General features: G+C 46.7%; 2 protein-coding genes across 5 annotated transcripts in view; one reads left to right on the plus strand and one right to left on the minus strand.

Annotated features, from left to right (window-relative positions):
• The window catches only part of LOC109912359 (interferon regulatory factor 3-like), a 27,263-nt gene extending 11,403 nt beyond the window's left edge, over nt 1-15,860 (plus strand). Inside the window, exons 5-9 of the mRNA XM_048617432.1 lie at nt 3,196-3,247; nt 5,484-5,711; nt 11,721-12,086; nt 12,910-13,031; nt 13,917-15,860. Coding sequence (XP_048473389.1) covers nt 3,196-3,247; nt 5,484-5,711; nt 11,721-12,086; nt 12,910-13,031; nt 13,917-14,069 — 921 coding nt within the window. The 3' untranslated portion in view covers nt 14,070-15,860. The remainder of the gene's footprint in view (nt 1-3,195; nt 3,248-5,483; nt 5,712-11,720; nt 12,087-12,909; nt 13,032-13,916) is intronic.
• scaf1 (SR-related CTD-associated factor 1) overlaps nt 15,222-19,975 on the minus strand; it is a 40,005-nt gene continuing 35,251 nt past the window's right edge. For all 4 annotated transcript variants that reach the window (XM_020521945.2, XM_048617431.1, XM_020521946.2 and 1 more), the window contains one exon: nt 15,222-18,112. In XM_020521945.2, coding sequence (XP_020377534.1) covers nt 17,930-18,112 — 183 coding nt within the window. In that variant the 3' untranslated portion in view covers nt 15,222-17,929. The remainder of the gene's footprint in view (nt 18,113-19,975) is intronic.

Raw genomic sequence — 19,975 nt, forward strand, 5'->3', positions numbered from 1 at the left:
GGGGTGCGGGGAAACAAGGGTAAAAAGATCCACAGGATTACTGACAAAATTGATGCAAAATACAAGCTTCCCCAATGGCCAGCTTTTGGCTTACAGTTGCTGACTTGCCGGCCTTACTACAAAATTAGGAGGAGTTCCCATTAACACACTGGCCATTTAAAAATAAAACACATCTTCGGATGTTTGAAAATCCTCAAATTCCAAACAAAAAAAAGGATTCACATGGAGCTCATCATCACTTTCTTCTTTGATCTCTTCACTTTTTTGCACTTCATCCTCATACACTCTGGAAAAAAAGTTCCAGCCTATCCAGCCTCTCCTTATAACTCAAACCCTCCATTCCCGGCAACATTCTGGTAAATCTTTTCTCCATGCACTTCATCCGTTTTTCCCTGTCTCCCTGGCATTCCACTTTGGTCACCAGAGTTGGGCTTCATGGTTCTATTTGTTTGTTCCATTTTGGTGGCCAGTTTTTCTTCTGCCATTAATGTTTTTCTTCCAGAGCTGTCCGAAGCACTTTCTTCTCATGCTCACATTTTTCAGCCAAATGCTTTAGCCCTTCTGCCTTGTGTGATTTTTGCCTGATTCCTGCTGCTTCATAATGGCTGTGCGTGTCTCCTAATGAGTGACCCTTTTTGTTTGGAAGAGAGAGGCGTTTCTCTGGAATAGCTCGGGACATCATGTTGAGGTTGTAGAGGACATTGGTGAGGCCTCTTGTGAAGCACTGTGTGCAGTTCTGATTGCCCTGTTATAGGAAGGATATTATTAAACTGGACAAGATTTAGAAAAGATTTACCAGGATGTTGCCGGGAATGGAGGGTTTGAGTTATAAGGGGAGGCTGGGACATTTTTCTGGAGCGTATGAGGTTGAGAGATGACCTATAGAGGTTTATAATATCATGAGGGGTGTGGATAAGGTAAATGGCAGGCGTCTTTTCCCTAGACTGAGGGATTTCAAGAGGAGGGGACATGTTTTTAAGGTGAGAGGAGAACGATTTAAAAAAAGACATTAGGGGCAACACAGAGAGTGATTTACGAGTGCAATGAACTTCCTGATGAAGTGGTGGATGCAGGTACAGTTACAGCTTTTAAAAGATATTTGGATAAGTATGTGAATAGGAAATGTTTGGAGGGATATGGGCCAAGCACACACAGATGGGACTAGTTTAGTTTGGGATTATGATCATCATGGACTAGTGGGACGAAAGGTCTGTTTCCGTGCTGTCTGACTCTAGGATCAACTCAAAAACCTGTCCAGAAGACTTCTTATCCAATTCTTCTACCTTGACATCAGCTCTTGCTGATACCATAATGGAACAAGACCAGGTGGGTTGCTAACTTCCAAGTGTTGAACCCTGTCCCATCATTGCAGTAGATCCCTCACTCCTCTCTAGTTCCCTTTGGAGACATCTTTCCTGAGTCCACCCAGTTGTAATTTGTAACGACTTTGATTGGGTCACTCAATTACCTCTTTCACGGGGCGGGGGGACGAAAGGCCTACCTGGATCTTGATTTGCTCCTTGGAGATCGTAACTTGCCATGGTTGCCTGCCTAGGCTAGAGGGCCTCTTCACAATATCCAGCGGGTGGAAGGTTCTCGTGAAGGTGTCTGAAATAACTCCACAGAAGCTGGTATCCCATCACCAAGTCACCCTTTATTTATGCTGACCTTGACACCAACCCAGCTCCCTCAGAGCCAGCTCTCAGAATGAACAGAAACCCTGACACTCCTGTTTATAGCTGTCAGCCAGGGTTCCCTGATTCACCTCCTCCCACCCACCTTCCTGCAAAAATGCCATCCCCTATTCCCAATTCCTTCGCCTCCGCCGCATCTGCTCCCAGGATGAGGCATTCCACTCCCGTACATCTCAGATGTCCTCGTTTTTCAAGGACCGCGACTTCCCCCCCTCAGTGGTCGAGAACGCCCTCGACCGTGTCTCCCGCATTTCTTGCAACTCATCCCTCACCCCCCCTCCCCGCAATAACAACCAAAACAGAATCCCCCTCGTCCTCACGTACACCCCACCAACCTCCAGATCCAACGCATAATCCTCTGACACTTCCGCCATCTGCAATCCGACCCCACCACCAAAGACATCTTTCCCTCCCCACCCTTATCTGCTTTCCGGAGGGACCACTCTCTCCGTGACTCCCTTGTCCGCTCCACACTCCCCTCCAGCCCCACCAGAACCGGCACTTTTCCCTGCAACGGCAGGAAGTGCTACACCTGCCCCCATACCTCCTCCCTCACCCCCATCCCAGGCCCCAATGAAGACTTTCCACATCAAGCAGATGCACATCTGCTAATGTGGTATACTGCATCCGCTGTACCCGTTGTGGCCTCCTCTACATCGGGGAAACCAAGCGGAGGCTCGGGGACCGCTTTGCAGAACACCTATGCTCGGTTCGCAATAAACAACTGCACCTCCCAGTCGCGAACCATTTCAACTCCCCCTCCCATTCCTCAGACGACATGTCCATCCTGGGTCTCCTGCAGTGCCACAACGATGCCACTTGAAGGTTGCAGGAACAGCAACTCATATTCCGCTTGGGAACCCTGCAGCCCAATGGTATCAATGTGGATTTCACAAGTTTCAAAATCTCCCCTCCCCCTACCGCATCCCAAAACCAGTCCAGCTCGTCCCTGCCTCCCTAACCTGTTCTTCCTCCCACCTATCCCCTCCTCCCACCTCAAGCTGCACCCCCATCTCCTACCAACTAACCTCATCCCACCCCCTTGACCTGTCCGTCCTCCCTGGACTGACCTATCCCCTCCCTAACTCCCCACCTACACTCACCTTTACTGGCTCCATCCCCGCCTCTTTGACCTGTCTGTTTCCTCTCCACCTATCTTCTCCTCTATCCATCTTTATCCGCCTCCCACTCTCTCCCTATTTATTTCAGAACCCCCTTCCCCTCCCCCTTTTCTGATGAAGGGTCTAGGCCCGAAACGTCAGCCTTTTTACTCCTATGATGCTGCTTGGCCTGCTGTGTTCATCCAGCCCTGCACCTTGTTGTCTCCCTGATTGGACCAGGTTAACAGCCTCGATCAGGGAACTCGTATTCTGTGAGATCCACCTATCTGACTTTGTTACAATCACTACAAAGTCGATTGATCTCTGAATTGGAGTTATGTTTTTTGAGTGGTGGCCCATGAGTTTGATCTGTGGGATAATCTTATCTGTGCCTTCAATAGGGGACACTGGAGAGCAGCTTGCGAGACATGATGATATTGGACCAGGCGTCAGGTAAATAACATTGTTTCATTTCTATCCTGCTGCGGGTCTTCGTGTCTTCGATCGTGGCAAATCCTCGGCCTTTCCTCTCCAACAAAAAGAGTCACTTGCAAGTAGATTTTCACATTTCAACTTAAGGGCACTGAGGCCAGTTCAAGCACCAGACTGGTTTGTCTGCTCTCTGTTAGCTCCCTTCTCCTTGCAGACTCAGTGGCTAGCACTCTCTGAAGGTCAGGGTTCATGCTTTGCTCTGGACATTTGAGCAACATGATCTCACTGTCTGACTGAGGACGGTGGGGGAAGGGCAGAATTTAAGTTTTGTTTCTGTTCCCCCCCCCTTAAATGCCCTGGGACTGAGGGCAACAATATAAGCATAATGATGGAGTTGAATTACAAGTCTCAATGGGGAAAGGAGCTGGGGTGTTTGGAGAGAAAGGGGAGGTGATGGCCCGGTGGTATTTTCGCTGGATCTGTTAATCCAGAGGCCCAGGTAACGTTCTGGAGAACTGGGTTCAAATCCTGCCACGGCAGATGGTGGAATTCGAATTCAGTAAAAATCTGGAATTAAGAGTCAAATGATAACGTTGAATCGATTGTCGGGAAAAACCCATTTGGTTCACTAATGTCCTTTGGGGAAGGAAACTGCCATCCTTACCTGGTCTGGCCTACATATGACTCCAGATCCACAGCAATGGGGTTAACTCTTGATTGCACACTGGGCAATTAGGGATGGGCAATGAATGCTGGCCTAGGCAGCAACAAACTCATCCCGTGAATGAATATCAAAAAAAAAAGACTCTTCTATTGACAACCTCACACCATAAAATTCATCTTCACTGAATTGGAACGATTGACATAACCCGACCCTCATGACAAATCAACTGAGTTCTCTGTTTGTAGCCTGCCCGCTCTGAAATAGCCAGTTTTCCATTCACTGAACCAGGAACCCAACTACTTTCCACAACTCTTTAGTCGCTTTTCATAATTCGGTACAAATCCCAATCTGCCCTCTAACCGACTCCCTTTACTGGGGGGGGGGAAAGAAAACTAGCCCCCTTTTTAAAAAAAAAAAGAAAATCAAATCAACCTGTTAGGACGCGATGCTGGGGCAGGTGGGAATTTAACCTGGAACTTCATACACAAGTAACGAGCTGCTGATATGTCTGGACAGATTAATTCCAAAAGAAAAAATGTTGTGACACACTTCTGGAGTAGATAGGACTTGAGCCGATGCTTTCTGGCTCATAAATGGGAACACAGCACCACGATAGCCTGACAAAAGACTAGCCCCTTTGCTTTTTTTTTAAAAATCCCGTATCCCGAAGTGCTCTTACACAGGACTGTTCTTCTTTTCCCTCCAACAAATCACCCGTGGTGTTTTTTTTCTCCTCTATCTGTTCAGCACCAGCAGTAAATCGCCTGTGTTTTCCAAGTGAATAATTTCCATGCAAATCCTGATAAGAGCAATGCAGGCTATCAAAGCAGACCAGCTCCTGAACATATGCTCCAATGAGCGTACGCTGCTCTGTGTTATCTGTGGAGCATGGTCTGGTTCGCTGTTTTGGCTCAGTGGTAGTGTCCCTACACCTCAGCCACGAGGCCTGGGTTCAAATCCCATTTGCTCCAGAGGTATATCATAACATCTCTGAACAGTTTGATTAGAAAAACAGACCTAATCCATTCTTAGGTGTAGTGGTAGTGTCCCTGTCCTGGACCGGGAGGCCCAGATTCAAGTCCCACCTGCTCCAGAGGCGTAAAATAACAACTCTGAACAGGTGGTTTAGAAAAACAGATCTGGTTCATCCTGAGGGGCTCATGTGATGCGGTGGTAATGTCCCTACCTTTAGCCAGGAGGCCCAGGTTCAAATCCCACCTGCGTGTGCAGAAATGTCTCTGAACAGGTTGATTCCAAAATCCTGTTCCTTCCTTAAAAAGACCATCATTGACAGCGTTGCCAGCCACTGGCATTGCTCACCTGGGTACCAGAGGCCTGCTCCTGTGCCCCAGGAACAGTCCCCTCCCCCGACTTCTACAATAGAATGCTCCATTCTGACCAGCAACCCGGTGGGTTTGGAAATGCATGTACCACGGTGTTAGGCTGTAACTTCACCTCGGAGGGTGCCCTGAGTGTGGGCAGGAGTGCTGGCCTGGTGGGGGGTGTGGGGGCTGGTGTAAGGGTAACACCCAGTTGGGTTGGCAGCAGGAGTGGACAATGTCGCGAACTGATCTGGCATCTGTCTCATCTCAGGGGACGGTGGAGAAGGAACCATGATGGAAATGGGAGCAGCCCTCTGTGCTTCCAACTATCCTCCAGAGTACGCAGTGCTTCCAAGCAACCTGAGTGAAATAAGGCCCACTGACAGTGCAGATGGTGCTTGCGCGATGCCACTTGCAGACGAAGGATCCAATTACACCCTCCCAAATGTTGGCGAGTTCCAAACACAGATGACAGGGTATTTCCACAATGGACAGCTTGGTTAGTTGTAATTTTCTGACCTTTTTGTACTCCCCTTCACCCTGTGCATTCTGTGTATAAAGTGTGGCCCTCATTCAGTGGGTATCTGGCAGATTTAGCTTCAAATCAGTCACGCCGTCTGACTTCCAGATACCAATGGTCTGTGCAGAGGTTGTCTGCTTCATTCGATAAGGAATTCTGATTCTCCTCGGAAGCTTGTAAAGCAGATCGAAAAGTTCTATGAAAATACAAGTCGTATCTTTAATCGCAGTTGTGTGAGACACAAGATTGTTAAGTGTGAATGCCTCTTAGAGACTGACTGTTTCAGTGCAGTGCTGAGTGAGGGAACATAAGAACTAGGAGCAGGAGTAGGCCATTCAGCCCCTAGGGCCTGCTCCAACATTCAATATGATCGTGGCTGATCTCATCTCGGCCTCAACTCCACACCGACAGCCATTTGAGCGAGAGTTTCAAAACTCTCCCACACCTTTTATGTGTGAATGTGATATCTAATTTCACTTCTGAAACGTCTGAGTCCAACTAGTAGATTTTGCTCCCCAATGGAAACAGTTCCTCCCCATCCACTGGGACAGCACGGTGGTCAGAACCACTGCCTCACCACATCAGGGACCCAAGTTCGATTCCACCCACGGGTGACAGTTTGTGCATTCTCCCTGTGGCTGCGTGAGATTCTGCTGGATGCTCTGGTTTCCTCACACATACCGAAGGTGTGCAGGCTAGATGCTATAAATTGCCCGTAGTGTCCATGGATGTGCTGATTAGGTGGGTTAGCCATTGTAAACACCCGATGTCGGGATGGGATGGGGTGGGTCTGGGTGAGATTCTGTTCAGAGGGTCCGTGCAGACTCAATTTCTGAAGAAGGGTCCCGACCTGAAACGTCAGGTTTCCTGCTCCCCTGATGCTGCCTGGCCTGCTGTGTTCATCCAGTTCCACACTGTGTTATCTCTGACTCCAACATCGGCAGTTCTTACTATCTCTGAGTGAAAAAGTTGCTCCTTGGGTCTCCTTTAAATCTTTCCCCTCTCACCTTAAACCTGTGCTCTTTAGTTTTGGAATCCCCCACCCGGGGCAAGGACCTTGCCTACTTACCCTCATGATTTTAGAAACCTACATAAGGTCACCCCTCAGCCTTCACCACTCCGCAGAAAATAGCCCCAGCCTATTCAGCCTCTCCCTATAGCTCAAACCCTCCAACCCTGGCAACATCCTTATAAATCTTTTCTGAACCCTTTCAAGTTTCATAACATCCGTCCTATAGCAGGGAGACCAGAATTGTATGCAGTATTCCAAAAGTGGCCCTAACCGATGTCCTGTACAGCCCCAACACCTATACTAAATACACTGACCAATAAAGACAAGCATATCAAACGCCTTCTTCACTATCCTGACTCATGGCTGACTTCTGCTCCTAGATTTTATAGAATCCCTACAGTGTGGAAGTATGCCGTTAGGCCCATTGAATCCATATCGATCCTCCTAACCTATCCTTGTAACTCTGCATTTTCCTACACACCTTTGGGTTGTGGGAGCACCGAGAGGAAACCCACACAGACACAGGAGAACATGCAAACCCCACACAATTGCCAGAACATAGAACATAGAACATTACAGCGCAGTACAGGCCCTTCGGCCCTCGATATTGCGCCGACTTGTGAAACCAATCTGAAGCCCATCTAACCTACCCTATTCCATTTTCATCCATATGTTTATCCAATGACCATTTAAATGCCCTTAAAGTTGGCGAGTCTACTACTGTTGCAGGCAGGGCATTCCACGCCCTTACTACTCTCTGAGTAAAGAACCTACCTCTGACATCTGTCCTATATCTATCACCCCTCAATTTAAAGCTATGTCCCCTCGTGCTAGCCATCACCATCCGAGGAAAAGGCTCTCCCTGTCCACCCTATCTAATCCTCTGATCATCTTGTATGTCTCTATTAAGTCACCTCTTAACCTTCTTCTCTCTAACGAAAACAGCCTCAAGACCCTCAGCCTTTCCTCATAAGACCTTCCCTCCATACCAGGCAACATCCTGATAAATCCCCTCTGCACCCTTTCCAATGCTTCCACATCCTTCCTATAATGCGGCGACCAGAACTGTACGCAATACTCCACATGCGGCCGCACCAGAGTTTTGTACAGCTGCAACATGACCTCATGGCTCCAAAACTCAATCCCTCTACCAATAAAACCTAACATACTGTACGCCTTCTTAACAACGCTATCAACCTGGGTGGCAACTTTCAGGGATCGATGCACATGGACACTGAGATCTCTCTGCTCATCCACACTACCAAGAATCTTACCATTAGCCCAGTACTCTGTATTCCTGTTTCTCCTTCCAAAGTGAATCACCTCACACTTTTCCGCATTTAAACTCCATTTGCCACCTCTCAGCCCAGCTCTGCAGCTTATCTATGTCCCTCTGTAACCTGCAACATCCTTCTGCACTATCCACAACTCCACCGACTTTAGTGTCATCTGCAAATTTACTAACCCATCCTTCTACGCCCTCATCCAGGTCATTTATAAAAATGACAAACAGCTGTGGCCCCAAAACAGATCCTTGCGGTACACCACTAGTAACTGAACTCCAGGATGAACATCTCCCATTAACCACCACCCTCTGTCTTCTTACAGCTAGCCAATTTCTGATCCAAACAGCTAAATCACCCTCAATCCCATGCCTCCGTATTTTCTGCAATAGCCTACCGTGGGGAACCTTATCAAATGCTTTACTGAAATCCATATACACCACATCAACCGCTTTACCCTCATCCACCTGTTTGGTCACCTTCTCAAAGAACTCAATAAGGTTTGTGAGGCACGACCTACCCTTCACAAAACCGTGTTGACTATCCCTAATCAAATTATTCCTTTCTAGATGATTATAAATCCTATCTCTTATAATCCTTTCCAACACTTTACCCACAACCGAAGTAAGGCTCACTGGTCTATAATTACCAGGGTTGTCTCTACTCCCCTTCTTGAACAAGGGGACAACATTTGCTAGTCTCCAGTCTTCTGGCACTATTCCTGAAGACAATGACAACATAAAGATCAAAGCCAAAGGCTCTGCAATCTCCTCCCTAGCTTCCCAGAGAATCCTAGGATAAACCCCATCCAGCCCAGGGGACTTATCTATTTTCACACCTTCCAGAATTGCTAACACCTCCTCCTTATGAACCTCAATCCCGTCTAGTCTAATAGACTGCATCTCAGTATTCTCCTTGACAACCTTTGTCTTTTTCCTGTGTGAATACTGACGAAAAATATTCATTTAGCACCTCTCCTATCTCTTCGGACTCCACGCACAACTTCCCACTACTGTCCTTGACCGGCCCCAATCTTACTCTAGTCATTCTTTTATTCCTGACATACCTATAGAAAGCTTTAGGGTTTTCCTTGATCCTACCTGCTAAAGACTTCTCATGTCCCCTCCTGGCTCTTCTTAGCTCTCTCTTTAGGTCCTTCCTGGTTAACTTGTAACTCTCAAGCGCCCTAACTGAGCCTTCACACCTCATCTTTACATAAGCCTCCTTCTTCCTCTTGAAAGAGATGCAACTTCTTTAGTAAACCACGGTTCCCTCGCTCGACCACTTCCTCCCTGCCTGACAGGTATGTACTTATCAAGGACACGCAGTAGCTGTTCCTTGAACAAGCTCCACATTTCAATTGTGCCCAGCCCCTGCAGTTTCCTTCTCCATCCTATGCATCCTAAATCTTGCCTAATCGCCTCATAATTGCCTTTCCCCCAGCTATAACTCTTGCCTTGCGGTATATACCGATCCCTTTCCATCGCTAAAGTAAACGTAACCGAATTGTGGTCACCATCACCAAAGTGCTCTCCTACCTCCAAATCTAACACCTGGCCTGGTTCATTACCCAGTACCAAATTCAATGTGGCCTCGCCTCTTGTTGGCCTATCTACATACTGTGTCAGAAAACCCTCCTGCACACATTGGACAAAAACTGACCCATCTAAAGTACTTGAACTATAGCGTTTCCAGTCAATATTTGGAAAGTTAAAGTCCCCCATAACAACTACCCTGTTACTTTCGCTCCTATCCAGAATCATCTTTGCAATCCTTTCCTCTACATCTCTGGAACTTTTCAGAGGCCTATAGAAAACTCCCAACAGGGTGACCTCTCCTTTACTGTTTCTAACCTCAGCCCATACTACCTCAGTAGACGAGTCCTTATCAAACATCCTTTCTGCCACTGTAATACTGTCCTTGACTAACAATGCCACACCTCCCCCTCTTTTAACACCTTCCCTGATCGTACTGAAACATCTAAACCCCAGAACCTGCAACAACCATTCCTGTCCCTGCTCTATCCATGTCTCTGAAATGGCCACAACATCGAAGTCCCAGGTACCAACCCATGCTGCAAGTTCACCCACCTTATTCCGGATGCTCCTGGCATTGAAGTAGACACACTTCAAACCACCTTCCTGCCTGCCGGTACACTCCTGCGACCTTGAAACCTTATTTATGACCTCACTACTCTCAACCTCCTGTACACTGGAGCTACAATTCAGGTTCCCACCCCCCTGCTGAATTAGTTTAAACCTTCCCGAAGAGCATTAGGAAATTTCCCCCCCAGGATATTGGTACCTGTCTGGTTCAGGTGTAGACCATCCCGTTTGTAGAGGTCCCACGTACCCCAGAATGAGCCCCAATTATCCAGGTATCTGAATCCCTCCCTTCTGTACCATCCCTGTAGCCACGTGTTCAACTGCTCTCTCTCCCTATTCCTCGCCTCGCTAGCACGTGGTAAGGGTAACAAACCAGAGTTAACAACTCTGTTTGTTCTAGCTCTAAGCTTCCACCCTAGCTCCCTGAATTTCTGTCTTACGTCCCCATCCCTTTTCCTACCTATGTCGTTGGTGCCTATGTGGACCACGACTTGGGGCTACTCCCCCTCCCCCTTAAGGATCCCGAAAACACGATCCGAGACATCACGGACCCTGGCACCTGGGAGGCAACACACCAACCGCGAGTCTCTCTCGTTCCCACAGAATCTCCTATCTGTCCCCCTAACTATGGAGGCCCCAATGACTAATGCTCTCCTCCTCTCCCCCCTTCCCTTCTGAGCAACAGGGACAGACTCTGTGCCAGAGACCTGTAGCCCATGGCTTACCCCTGGTAAGTCGCTCCCCCCCAACAGTATCCAAAACAGTATACTTGTTACTGAGGGGAACGGCCACAGGGGATCCCTGCACTGTCTGCCTGTTCCCTTTCCGTCCCCGACTGTAACCCATCTACCTTTTTCCTGTACCTGAGGTGTGACTACCTCCCTGTAACTTCTCTCAATTACCCCCTCAGCCTCCTGAATGACCCAAAGTTCATCCAGCGCCAGCTCCAGTTCCCTAACGTGGTTTCCGAGGAGCTGGAGTTGGGTGCACTTCCCGCAGATGAAGTCAGTGGGGACGTTAGTGGTGACCCTTACCTCCCACATTCTACAGGAGGAGCATGCAACTGCCCTAACATCCATTCCCACTGTTCTGAATTCTGAATAAAAAAACTAGTAACCTTACCAAATTGGCGCTCAGAACCTTTTTTTTTGGTTAGAGGAGGAGGATGGGTGGGAGACACTACCTAAGTAGTGTTTCAGGTAAAGCAAGCGCCCAAATATATTACCTCACTTACTCAGCCGTCCCGTGTCTGCTCCTGCTCAGCGTGCGCTCCGCCTATTCACGAGGTAAGTTTTTAAAGGATTAACTTACCTTCCCGGCAGCCCCCTGGTCCTCGCTCTCACTGCTCCCGCATTCCCACAGGCTGGAATCAAACCCGGGTCCCTGGCGCTGTAAGGCAGCAGTGTTAACCACTGAGCCACCATGGTAACTAGCAGGATGGTAATGGTATGGTGACAAACACCTTTTTTTTAACAAGGTTATGGGGTCAGAGGAGGTGAAATGAGACACTGATCGAAGGATTGGGATGCAAAGAATCGCAGTGAACATGGAAAATTTAAATATTCACACAAAGTTTGTGTTTCCACAGCAACCCAGTTTGAGGTAACAATCTATTATCGTGGCAGGAGGGTGAAGGAGCAGACTGTGAAGAACCCTGATGGATTCCGACTGTGTTACACATCAGAATCTAAATTCCCGTACCTGGACGACCTCCGGTTCCCAGAAGCAGCCTCCTGTTTGAGTGACCAGCAACAAATCATGTACACAAACAGGCTGTTGGAGGGGATGGGCCAAGGGCTGATTGTGGAAGTGAACAATAATCAGATCTGTGCGCAGAGACTCGGCAGCTGTAGGACCTTCTGGTCAATGATGGAGAACCCGAGAAGTAATGAACCTCGACAGATCTCCAGCAAGGAGCTCACCGTCCTGTACGACCTATCTCAGTTTCATCAAGGTGGGTGATGGAGGTGATAAGACACATCTCAGTGTCACATACAGACTGCTCCACACACCCGTCACCATTCAACTCACACTTGGACTGTAAGGTATGAGTAGAATTAGTCCATTCGGCCCATTGAGTCTGCTCTGTCATTCAGTCATGGCTGATATTTCTGAATTCCATTCTCCATGTAAGCCCTGATCCCCTTACTCATCAACGTATCTATCTCTGTCTTAAATACACTCAATGACTACCCTTTCAAAAAGTCAAACTTCAGACCCCAGGTCGTGCTTTCTGATGTCAAAAAAAAAATGGACACAATTGCGATGATTTTGAAAAGAAACTGGGATGTAAAACTAGTTTTGGTCACGATGAGCATCAATTGTTGTAAAATTGCATTTGATTCATCAGCATCTTTTAGGGAAGCTGACCAAGCAGGTCTCCGTGACTCTAGACCCACAGAAAAGTGTTTGACTCTTAACTGCCCTCTGAAAACAGCCAGGTCAGTCAATGAGTTGAGGGGCACTTAGGGACAGGCAATAAATGCTGGCATTGCCAGTGATGCCCACATCCCATGAAAGAATAATAAAAAATTGTTTACATTTTTAAGGAGTCCATTTGCAAGGGCAGTGAGACGAGTGGCAGGTGAACAGGTTGAAGTGAGGGATAGGTGTAGGAACACAGACAGACTACGTGGTGAAGTCTGAACCAGCCACTGGTATTATAACCTGTATTAGCTCTGTTACTGTTTGTTGGCACAATGGCAGCTATTGCAGTTTGTCACCTCCTCCAGTGAGTTGTCAAAGCACTGTAAATATTCTAAATCCTTCCTCCACAGAAATGTGTGCCTTTCTGAACTCGGAGGGTGGATCTCCACAGTATTCCATTTGGCTGTGTTTCGGGGAGCTGTGGCCAGACCCTGGCGATAGAACCTGGAATAAGAAGATGATCATGGTGCAGGTAAGGCCAACCCGTGACAGTGACCCAGGATTTCACCCTTTGACTTCAGCCCGTCCCCTGCTGCCCCATAAACTCCACCCTGAACCCGAGGCATTTCTGATCGTATCCTGGTCCTCCCCGCCCTCCTACCCCGGACACACACACATGCGCGCGCGCACACACACACACAAACACAAAATCCCATTCCTCAAACTCAGGGGAAATCCCTCTTCCTCATTGACAGGGGGCTTTCAGACCCCGCGTAGCTGGGGTGAATGGCCTGTTGGTGTTCGACATTCCACATTACCCAAGCTGAGACTTGAGATGCTTAAACTAGGGGTCCAGCCTGCCAGGTGGGAAAGATCTGTCCGACAGATCAGTGACAGTAGGTGCCTGAAAGAGCTCCCTCAAATATAGCTATTGAAAATTCCCACACAATATCGATTTTGTTTGCTCTTTGCAACCTACAATACAAACTGTTGTGCTCCTGTAACTACCAGTGGAAATGGGAAGAGGCCATTCAGTTAGATCATGGCTGATCTGTTCTTCAACTTCCATTTTCCTGCCTTAGGCAGCAAGTCCAAAGATGTGCAGGTTAGGTGGATTGGCTATGCTAAATTGCCTGTAGCGTGCAGGGATGTGTAGATTAGGTGGATGGGTCTGGGTGGGATGCTCTGAGTGTCGGTGAGGACTTGTTGGGCCAAAGGGCCTGCTTCCACACTATAGGGATTCTATAATAAATGAAAACTGGAGCTATTTAAATGGAGTGGGCATGGGACATTTCTAAGGTGCAATGAGCTGCCCCGGAGCAGTGGTTAAGAGACTTACAATTGAAGTCAACGTGTTTTAACGATGGCAGGAGATTCCAGCTTCTGTACTGATGGGTTCTTCTTCCCCTTCATTCAGGTGACACCCATAACCTTCAAACTGTTGCACGAACTGGCACATGGAGTAGGAGCCTCCTCGCTGCATGGTGATTCTATCAACCTCCAGCTCTCCGATCCCCTCTCCTCCTCCAGCTTCCTGTTCATACTGGAGCAGCACATGGATATCGAGTAGGCAGATTGTCTCCCCCTTGGGCAGCCTGCCTCCAACTACCATTGCCAAGTCAGCGGTGACAAGAGGGAGGGACCATCTCTAAATGAAGCATTAATCCAGTGGATGAGGGTTCGAACCTCATGGTGGTGGGAGTTGGGGGAATGTGTGAATGGCCAGAATGATAAAAATTTGGAAAGAAAAATAGTCTGCCCATGGTTTAAAAAAAGTGATTGTGAGATTGTTGGATTGTTGCAAAAGCCCTGCTGATCCATGTGTGGCGATAGGACGGGAAGTGAGAAAGCCTGGACCTAAACCTGACTCCAGTACTTGACTCACAACAGGCCCTCTGAAATAAGCCCCTTGGGTCATACCATGCTACCAACAACGGGTCAGGAAAGCCCATGGGAGGGGCAATAAATGACAAAGAAAGGTCAAAAGCCCAAGAACAGGCAAAGCGTTCCAGAACAAATCAAAAAAGAAATGAAGGAAATAGAGGGGGCTAGGTACCAGTAATTGAAAACCAAAGCAAGTCAGTGACTGTGGACAGGGCAAACTCCATTCTGAAGAGGCTGCTGTTGTGGAAATGTTGACGTATTTGTGTAAATGACGTGCCTACCTTCCCATGGGAAACCCTTTTCTGAATTGGGTTTGGCTGAATCCCTGGCACCATGTCAAGAGGTGAAAACTGCCAAAGCAGCTAGTTTTTAATTTCTGACTGTAGATTTTGATGGTGTATTTACTTTAATCTGTGATTTCCCTGTGAACACGGTGAAGTTTCAAACGCACAAAGCAGTGTGCTTCTAGGGACAGATCTGCTAACAGCACGCATCTGAAGCAAAGGTAGACATGCATCATCCCTACACCAGTCAAGCAGAGCCTGCTGCTGTAGTTAAGTTTCCTCCAGGCATTTAAAGCAATCTCAGACTCGTTCTTCACAATTTGCCACAACACTAGAGCGCAGTGGTCCCAGCAGTGAAGTAAACGTCTACCTATGCGGACCTGCTCCGCTCACCCCTCTCACTAGCTCAGCATTGGTGAAGCCAACACTGCTGCCCTAGTTGCTAGCCCAAAATGAACAACCATAAGCGCGGGCTAGGCAGAGGGAGGAGAACTAAATGAAATAAGATGCTGTCTCATGCCTCCTACTGTTTTTCAAAGAGACAAGCACTCCTGTTCTGTAACAATCTGACTTTTATTTTTACAATATTCTCAATAACAGGCAGATACATACAATATTAGCACAGCTGATGGAGCACAGGAGCTGTCTACACAAACTGACCACCTCCCCACCAATCCAACAATAACAGGCGCATTATCACTTCTGGGAGGGGATGACTGTTCAATTGGAATTTACTTCTCTTTGGACAGAGATTCAGACTTTTACAATAATTTCATTTTGCCTGATTTTAGCAAGAGCCATGCTAGGTTGAGGGAATTGGTGTTTTTTAAAATAATTGTCCATTCCTTTTCTCTTTGGCAACTGACCTATGCTTTGGTGCCCAGTTCATCCAAAGCAGCATCATCGCTGATTCCCCAGTGATTTATTTAGTCATTGGTGCTGTGACATCAGATACTGCCAGTCACATCGGTGAAAGGATGTGGGATGTGTAGCAAGGATAACAGTTAAAACTCTGAAGACATTTCACCTCCTTCAGCTCAGCAAATCCTAACATCAATGTGTTCCTCATTTCAGCGGTGCTAATACTGTTTAATAGTTTTCTTTTTATTCAGGGTGGGAGGTGTGGAAACATTAGGGCAGGCTCCCTCAACTGCGAATATAAACAGCCCAAATAAATTAGATGTTTTACAAAACAGTTTGTCCAATTTTCTTGAGGCAGTGAGCTTATTTCTCTTAACTAAAAAAAACTGTTTTTGATGAGATACTGTAATTTCACAAGGGGGACCCTACTGCCTCCTTTTAAATGTGCATTCTTTATTATCTAGTATTTAAAAAGGCCAGCAAAACCCCAAATATCAATATATATATACTCCTTGGGTCAGTGAAACCTGCTTTGGTTCCACAGACACACACACACGCACACGCGCACACACACACACACACACACACACGCACACGCACACGCAGTCTCATTCATCAAATAACCACCTTTCAACACACACTCACACTGGCAAATCCATCCAGAAATATAGACGACACCAAACGACAGTCAGACAAAGGCTGGTAACGTTGCACTGTCACCACACAATCTCTCAGCCCACCCTCCCTCTCCTCCCCAGCTTCATCACCTCCCTCCCCCCACCCACTCCTTGAAATAACAGTACGTACTGGACACAGCCCCAGCTTAAATCTTAAACCCAGCCCCTTATCACATTGCCAGAAATGATATAAAGCAGGTCACACATACAAGACGACTGCACTTCTTTGCACCTTTGAGCTAGAGACTCTTCCTGTGCAGAAACTAAAAAGCAAATTACAGCAACAGAGTCAGATGTGGCAATTCAACCTTGAGGTGCGCAACTGGGTTGCGTTGCCTGGCAAGTTGCCTGAGTTAATCCCGTATTCTGTAACATGATTGGCAGCAGATTGAGAAGGGGGGGTGGTGGTGGAGATGGGAAGGGGAATGGTGTACTCTTACTGACTAAAAGCACTAAAATTAAAACAACAGTGTTGCCTAAATTCCCTCTCAGAAACCCAGAGAGCCCAAGGGGGTGGGGGTGGTCACAGCCAATTGATTGCCCGAGCTTACAGTAAAATATCTGGGTTCAAAATCTTTTGCTTTTTTTTTTGGTTGGAAAAGTAATCGCAAGAAATTGCAAACTAAAGGCATTCCTTCATTCTTCACAAGCGTTCCTCAATTCTCTCTTGGGGATGAGACTCATAACCCTGGGCCGCAGAGTTCACCAGAGAGTCTAAACAAGTTTTCCCATCTCTTCTGTGGACTTTGTGCCTAATGCCTGACACTCACAAATGGCTCTGGGGGAGAAAGACAGTGGCGTGGTGCTATAACAAAAATGGACATGTGTAATTAGACAGTCCCTAATACAGAATAAAACAGCCTCATTCTCCAAGAACCAACACTCACTTTACAACAGTGATTCGCAGTGGATGAAAATATTTGGCCACAGATGCCTCAAGGGCCACTAACTCCAGTATCAGGTGGATGGTGAACATAAAAGTGCCCAGAGACTGCAACCTTGAGACAGTGCTCACCAGTACAATCCTCATTATTTCCTTAGTTAAAATGCGCAAATGAAAATACTTAATCAATTCACCCCTGCCATTTTCCAACATTGTACTATACATGTATATATATATACCATTTTTTTTCCAAAAGGGTAAAGAATAACATAGACATCAACAGGAAAAATCATTTCTCTCTGATACATCGCCTTCTCTCAGAATGGCTGACTGCGTAATATTGTTTATTACCATTTAAAAGACAGTGCAGCTGTATGGAATTCACTGACCTACAAAAAAACTTCATGCATGAAGAAAATGGGAGGGAGGGAAGGGAAGAAGGAAAGAGGAGGAGGAAGAAGAGAAAAACAAATAAAAATCAACAGGACACGAGAGAAGATGAGAAAGCTTGCCAGTGGCTCCTATCTTATATACAGCCATCAGGAGATACAGTAAACAGTTCTCAAAAGGTTCTTGTTTTGTCCTTTACTTTCTAAGAATATTCCGCCCCCTCCCTCCCTCCCCACCCCTCAGCATTTCATTAAAAGTGTCCCAAGTTTCTTACATCTAATTCAGGATCATTAGGCACTGCCACAATGAGATAAACCCAGGTACGTCAGAATGACTTACTAAAGTTTTCTTTTTTAAAAAAAAGTCTTCACACTTATTAAAATGAAAATAAAAGGAGGTGCGCAAAATTATTGAATTCTGGTAAATAATAAAAACTGTCTCTCGTTCCTGTTTACGTCTGTGCTGCCGCTTTTCCATGTTTGTCTAACTTCCCAGCCTCCTTCCCATTGCTCTGGCGTCCTCCTTCCTCTGGTCTCTTGCTGTGCCTTCGTGCATACTTGTATTTCTCCACATACGCTTTCACCAAGTTGGCAACTTTGACAGGGTTGATTTCGCCACTTTTACTGTGGCAGATCTGTAGCGGAGAGAGGTGAAATGAGTTTGGGCTGGTGGTGGATGCCTTAGGTATGTAATAAGACCTGGACAGCACTTGCATTAAATACTGTGGCTACAAGAACAGGTCAGAGAGTGGAAATTGTGCACAGTAACCCTCGACTCCAAAAGCCTGTTCACCACTAGGCATAAGTCAGGAGTATGGTGGAACATTGCAAACTTGTCTGAATGTGTACAACGCTATGAACTCTCAAAGAACTGGGCTGTCGTGGGATTTGGCCAAGTTCAGTGGGCAAATACATAGCAGATGTAGTATGATGTGGATGAATGTGAGGTTATCCATTTTGGTAGCAAAACAGACAGGGAGATTATTATCTGAATGGTGATAGATTGAGTAAGGGGAAAGTACCACGAGACCTGGGTGTCCTTGTACACCAGCTGCTGAAAGTAGATGCAGCAGGTGGTGAAGCCACAAAATGGTTATGGTGATCTTCACAGCTAGAGGATTCACGAGTAATGACTTGCTGCAAACGTACAGGGCATTGGTGAGACAACACCAGGAGTACTGTGTGCAGTTTTGGTCTCCTTATATGAAGGTGGTGGTTCTGGCTACGCAGGGAGTGCATTGAAAGTTTACCAGCCTGATTCCTGGGATAGGGGTGGTGGATGAATGGAGAGACTGGATCAGTTAGGGCTATATTCACTCCAGTTTAGAAGATGAACGAGGGGGTTCTCATAGAAACCTATAAGAATTCAAACAGAATTAGACAGGGTAGATGTAGCAAGGATGTTTCTGTTAGCTGGGGAATCCAGAACAAGGGGTTACAGTCTTAAGAGGGAAACCTTTTAGGATTGAGATGTGGAAAATTGTCTTCACCCAGGCAGTGGTGAGCCTGTGGAATTCTCTGTCACAGGAAGCAATTGAGGCCAAAACATTGAATGTTTTCAAGAAGGAGTTAGATACAGCTCTTAGGGCTAAAGGGATCAAAGGATATGGGGAGAAAGTGGGAACAGGGGACCGAGTTGGATGATCAGCCATGATAGTATTGAATGATGGAGCAGGCTCAAAGTGCCGAATATCCTACTCCTGCTAATATTTTCCATGTTTCTATATCTCTAGAACAAAGCAGACCATTTGCTCAGTAGACCATCTTAAACTCTCTACATCTCCAATTCAAAGTGGCAGAAGAGTGTACCATCTACAAGATGCACTGCTGCAACTCATCATTGGTCCTTCTTGTACCAAATTTTTACCACTTAGGACAGAGACACTGCTACCAGCAAGTTCCCCATGGACAACATTCTGACTTCAAACTATATTGCTATTCGTTCACGGTCACTGGTTCAAAATCCTGGAACTTCTTTCTTAGCAGCATTGTGGGTCTAACTACAGCACATGGATTGTAGCAGTTCAAAGGGCAACCACTGTTTCAAGGGCAAAAATGGATGGGGAACAAACGCTGACCTTGCCAATGACACTATCATACAAACAAATAAAAAAACTGTAGCAGGGTCACATAATAACCCTGGGCTCCCCTTCTGCAGCAGATGGCACCTTAACTTCCCTGTGCGATTAAGGGGCCCATCAGTAAGTGATGGAGCAGAAGGATACAGACATAATGGTTAAGGGGACAAGTCGTAAAATATGGAGTCAGCATTGAAAGTGAAGAACCTCCTCCTTGCCTAAGACTTGTGAATTTCTACTGCAGAGAGCTGGGAATGCTCAGGCCGCTAATAAATTGTAAATATAAGGGTTGGAATTTTGGGCAGAAAGAGAATTAAGGGTTATGGCAAAGTGAAGCTGAGGTGGATCAGTCTTGATCTTGATTAAGAATGCAGTGGGGCTGGCTACTCTTCTCCAGTTCCTACTTTTCATGTTTTGTAT

The sequence above is a fragment of the Rhincodon typus genome, chromosome 37 (genome assembly GCF_021869965.1).
Source record: "Rhincodon typus isolate 14 chromosome 37, sRhiTyp1.1, whole genome shotgun sequence".
In the NCBI taxonomy this organism is placed as follows: Eukaryota; Metazoa; Chordata; class Chondrichthyes; order Orectolobiformes; family Rhincodontidae; genus Rhincodon; species Rhincodon typus.